This window comes from Physeter macrocephalus, chromosome 9 (assembly GCF_002837175.3).
Source record: "Physeter macrocephalus isolate SW-GA chromosome 9, ASM283717v5, whole genome shotgun sequence".
Classification (NCBI taxonomy): Eukaryota; Metazoa; Chordata; class Mammalia; order Artiodactyla; family Physeteridae; genus Physeter; species Physeter macrocephalus.
Window position 1 is genome coordinate 5,014,167 of NC_041222.1, and position 5,672 is coordinate 5,019,838.

At 38.0% G+C, this 5,672-nt stretch overlaps 1 protein-coding gene across 1 annotated transcript in view; it reads left to right on the plus strand.

The window, feature by feature from the left end:
- The window catches only part of C5 (complement C5), an 80,311-nt gene that overhangs the window by 26,410 nt on the left and 48,229 nt on the right, over nt 1–5,672 (plus strand). The window contains exons 13-17 of the mRNA XM_007123628.3: nt 1,292–1,501; nt 1,623–1,772; nt 2,843–2,972; nt 3,940–4,002; nt 5,113–5,310. Of these exons, the coding sequence (XP_007123690.1) occupies nt 1,292–1,501; nt 1,623–1,772; nt 2,843–2,972; nt 3,940–4,002; nt 5,113–5,310 (751 nt within the window). The remainder of the gene's footprint in view (nt 1–1,291; nt 1,502–1,622; nt 1,773–2,842; nt 2,973–3,939; nt 4,003–5,112; nt 5,311–5,672) is intronic.

Genomic DNA, 5,672 nt, shown 5'->3' on the forward strand with positions numbered 1-5,672 from the left:
CATGTGGGATCTTCCCGGACCGGGGCACGAACCCGTGTCCCCTGCATCGGCAGGCGGACTCTCAACCACCGCGCCACCAGGGAAGCCCTCCCTTACATATATTCTTACAAAGTACTTTCAAAAACATCATCTAATTTGATAATCAGTTTTTCAAAAGCCTTTGAGACAAGGCATGATTTTCCTGACTACTTCACAGATGAGGAAACTGAGGGACAAAGTGGTTAAAGACTCACTACAGTCACTCAGCTGGGAAGAGGAAGGTTGTGATTAGATTAGACCTGGGAACCTCTGACTCTGTGTTATATGCCTTTCACCGAAGACAGCCTGATTCCTCCATAGAGAGAGCCTGATTAAATTCTCACATTACCTCTGCTCTACTTCATGGCCAAAGATTACATGCCTAGACCCATTTAAAATATGTGCATTTCATTGGAAAAAAGAGGGGACCCAAATCCTGCTCTTAAGGGTTGAGTCATATCATACCTGCTCCAGCAACATCCCTGTTACATCACTTAAATTAAATGGAGGTGTCAGTCAAGGCTCTCAGTGAAAGGTAGGAAAGAATGTAAAAAAAAGGTTAAGGGCTTCCTGACAATTACCCAAGAAATGGAATTAATTATTCTGATGATAAGGGCAAACAGGTGATGATGATTTTTTTCAACAGTTTGAAGAAGAAATTAAAAAATAAATGAGGACCATACTGACTGATGAATAATTAGGGGACCTGTTTAGGGACTACGTACCAAAACCACATATACAGTCCTGTTCTCTAAGGACAATTTAAGGGATCTTTGAGGACATTTTGGCTTCATATGATTTTTAGGGGTTTTTTTTTAACCTTACACCTCCACTTTAGAACCTAATCTGTGGCTTTAAAACTTAAGGCCAGAAATTAGGGAAAAATAAGACACACTCTACCTCCTCATCTATATTTTTTAATCAACTAAACAAGGAGATGTTAATGACAGTGTGATGACTTTAAACAGATTTGAGGTCAAATTTTAGCTCTCTGAATTCATAGCTAGGTGGTTTTGAACTGAAATCAGTATGACATTTAGTTAATTCCTGAACCTCAGTCCCTTTATCTGCACAATGGAGATAGTATTCCTATCCTTCTGGTTATTATGGGAACTAAAAGAGTTAATTAAATGTAAAGTTCCTGGCACATAGTAGGCCCATACAATGTTAACTTTCTTTTTCTTTAACGTAATTTCTACTCCAGCTCCAAGCTCCATCCTGAAGCAAATGTTTTGTTTTTGTAATTACCGTTGCTACTGCTGTTTACTTTTAGATTTTATCCAAGGGCAAAATCGTTCACTTTGGCACAAGGGATAAACTTTCAGATTCAGATTATCAAAGTATAAACATTCCAGTGACACAGAACATGGTTCCTTCAGCTCGTCTCCTGGTCTATTACATTGTTACAGGAGAACAGACTGCAGAATTAGTGTCCGACTCAGTCTGGTTAAATATTGAAGAAAAGTGTGGCAACCAGCTCCAGGTAAGCCACAAACTGTAAGTCACAATCCAACTTTCTTCTGAATAAAGGGGCTGTAAATGCAGCTATCTGTGAAGTTTTTGTGTCATACAAATGATATTTTCTTTTTCAAATGACCTTATAGGTTCATCTGTCTCCAAGTACAGATACATATTCCCCTGGCCAACATGTATCTCTTAATATGGAAACTGACTTGGATTCCTGGGTGGCTTTAATGGCAGTGGACAGTGCTATATATGGGGTGCAAAGGACAGCCAAGAAACCCCTGGAAAGAGTTAAGTAGTTCATGGCCTTGGTTACTGGGGTGGCCCTATGCAGTGCTTCACAAAGTGTGGCCACTAGGGTAAATCGTGGGGGAAGAATTAAGGGAAGACTAGACCTGCTTTTCTATAATCTACTCAAAACAGTGACTCTTAGGAAGGTAAGCCATCCTCACGTTAGTCTCTAAAGCCCAGGTCCATCCATTTTTACTTTTCCAAGTATGGAATTAAGCACTTTAAAAACATATGCCATGATAGCAATTACATTCATAGGCAAAGTGCCATTGATTGGGAGGGTTTGGAGATTTGGCAGCAGGGAGCTTTATAGTAGCAGCAACAGAGAAGAATGAATAGGCAACCACTGGGGTTTTTTTGGGTTTTGTGTCCTTTTTTTTACTCATTAAAATCTGTGGCCCAGAAGAATCTGAAAATGATTCACTTCCCCTAAGTTCCCATTTATCTCCCCTAAGCTCTGCTTCTATTTCCTAGGCTTGAATTTCTTTGAAGGAGGAAGAAAGAACTGAGAAACTATTAAGTTAAAAACATTCAGAAAGGAAAAACATTTGGGGTCAAAATTAAAACTGGAAAAAGCCTCCCCCCACAAACAAGTTCTCACCCACTTAGAACCTAGAGCCCTCTTCCCCAAAATACAAGAGATTGTGCTCTTTTTTCTTTAAGCGACTTAAAAATTAGCTTGTTTATTAATTCACTTATTCATATATTCACTCATTTATTCTTTTTTGGACATTATATTGATTGCAGTATGCATTCTGTGTACAAAACAGCATGGGGTCAATTTCGAAGAATCACCTCATCAAAGCTTAAGACTTAGTTCTTGATTTAATTTTGAATAGGTATGTATTTCTAAATACAAAAGGACAAACTAAAGGAATGAAGTTGGGAAATTTGGTCTTTGCCCATTTGATAAATGAGTGGGCTGTGCATTTCACAGATTTGTTAGAACCATGTAACAACTTGTACCTTTAGTTTTGCAGAGGAATGATTTCCACATCTGAATAGGCTCACCATTTTGCCTTTAGTTAATTCCTAAGAATTATTAAATTAACTAACTACCTCTGGACAGGTATTTCAAACATTAGAGAAGAGTGACCTGGGCTGCGGGGCAGGTGGTGGACGCAACAGTGCAGATGTATTCCACCTGGCTGGACTCACCTTCCTCACCAACGCAAATGCAGATAACTCCCAAGAAAATGGTAAAACACTCAGTACTTTTTGTTTATTCTTCAAACTGACTGCTGAAATTTGCATGGCTGATTTGCCTCCCAGACCTCAGTTTTGTCCCTCCTCCAGAATATTCTCTACACGGATCTTACAATGACATAACTAGGTAACTCCTCTGTATAAAATGGTTCATTAGCCTTCAAGATAAAATACAAATTCTTTACTGTAATACTCAAGGCCTTCCACGATCCTTTCTCCAGCTCTTTCCAGCTGTTTCTCATCTCACTCTACATGACCTTATGTCTAAGCCATACAGAACCAAGTTAGTTATGGGTGGCACTATTTTACATCTTTGGGCCTTTCCTTATTAGGACTGTTTTCCCTTTTATTAGCCTGGAGAAGCTAGAAAAAGAATCATCTCCTTGATTTGGCCTCTTCCCCATATAGAATTGATCATTGCCTCCTCCTTTAATAGGGGGAATACTATAGGGAGGACTAGATCTATTTATAGCAGTGCATCATTGTACGTTCTTACACTTAATTACACATCTTGTCTCAGTCACCGCACTGGGAGCTCTTTAAGGCAAGGACCACATCTTAATCATCTTCTTTCTGTGGTTTTAAAATTGTTCATAATTATAAATGATACTATTATTTGTAGTAATATAAACACCAAAAATAATTAAAATGCCGTACCTAACAGAAACATGGCTCACTCTAAAAGCTTAGATATTTCCTTGTAATCAGTGGATCAAAAAGGTTGCAGGATTCAAACCCAAATTCAGATCAAACAAGTCAAACTGTGTGACAATAGATTGTGAACCCCTCTAAAAACAAGTCATATTGAGATGTGTAGTGTGCAGTGCCTAGTCGAAAGCAGGCTCTCAATATTTGTTGAATGAATGACGTGAATGTTTTTAAAAGTTAAATAATTTCACGGAATTTTGTGGTTTTTGAGATTTTATCTCCTTTTTCCCCTTCTTTATCTTTTTAAAACAGATGAACCTTGTAAAGAAATTCTCAGGCCAAAAAGAATGCTGCAAAAGAAGATAGAGGAAGAAGGTACTCTAATAAAAGTTTCATGTGATTGCCAGAAGGTTATGATCATGTCATTCAAAAGCTGGAGAAAAGTAACATTATCTAATTTCTCCTAATTCAAATAGAATGGGTGAAAAGAAAGATATGTACAGACATCTAGCTCACCTCCCCTGGAAAGGTTAATCCAAATTAATCCAATAGTTCATTTGCCATAACCTTAATCTGAGGGAAATAAGTCTGTTATTTCTATCTCTAAAATATAAAAGATTAACTTTTATTTGTCACAAATATTTCCTCTCTGCAAACTTCATCTAGTAATTAAAATCATATTCTTCCATTTTATTCTAACAAAATCCATGATTTAAGTAACTTTGAGATATACCTGGAAGTCTATCTCTTCTTGCATACATTTAACAGTTAAGAGTATTTTAGATTATTTGCGGGGGGGGGGGAAATAATCCCAACAGAAATTATTTTTAAGTATTATTTAAGCAGAGATATGATAATTGGCAATGTTACAATAGAAAGAACATTGAACCAGGAGTCAGTGCCCTGAGCTCAACTAATAAAGATGTTTATAGTAGTACAATAATACTTTCCATCTGTATATGAGTCATTTTAATTCTAACCTTCATTCTAAGTTTTAATGATATGAAAAGAGAGATACTGATTAATCGAAGCACTTATGATGAGGAAAGATGCCACTGGTGAAGAAATGTTTGAAGCCACAAACCACAAGAAACGTTTGAAAAAAATAGGATATTTAGCTTGAAGAAGAACATACTTGTATAGTGATGATAACTATCTTCAGATATTTGCAGGCTTCTCAGATCATTAACTTGTTTTACTCAAAGGGTGCTGAACCCAAGGTGCCAGTTTCAAAAGTCAGTACTCAGCTTAGTTGCAAGAAGCCCTTGACCATTTAGTGCAAATCATAGTGGACTACCTTATAAGGCCACATTCTCCCATTCCTAGGGCAGTTCCAAAGCGGGCCTGGACCATCAACTAGCCATGGCTGTTGTGGGGCTGGGGTCCTGTGACAGCAGAAATCCAGTATCCCTCAAGAGCCTTTCTAAGCCTGAGGTGTTTTGACTCTATGCATAATCAAGGTCACTTGAATTATTACCATTTCAGCTGCTAAATACAAATTTGAAAAGCTGAAGAAATGTTGTTATCATGGAGCCTATCGTAATGATGATGAAAGCTGTGAGCAGCGAGCCGCTCGGATTAAGTTAGGCCCAAGGTGCGTCAAAGCTTTCAAGGACTGTTGTGCCATCGCAAGCCAGTTCCGTGCTAACGAGACTCATAAATATATCCAATTGGGAAGGCTACGTAAGTTTGATATTTTCTATTGGAAAATATGGGGAACTTGATGTAATTTTATGCTTCCGAAAAAGGTGGTTTACATGCTCTATTTAAAATGGGAAGTAGAAAAGATAACTTGCAAATGCCGTTAAGAAAAAAATTTTGTTGTCATTTTTGGGAATCAGAAGAGGTATATATAGTACAGAGCAGAGTGCACTAGTCCGTAGTCAAGACCCAGCGAGTTTGAAGCTGACTCATTCTATAAACGTGAATGATTATTTATCCTCTCTGAGCCTCATTCTCCTCATTTTTATTTTTTTATTTTTTTTTTGCTGTACGCGGGCCTCTCACTGTTGTGGCCTCTCCCGCTGCGGAGCCCAGGCTCCGGA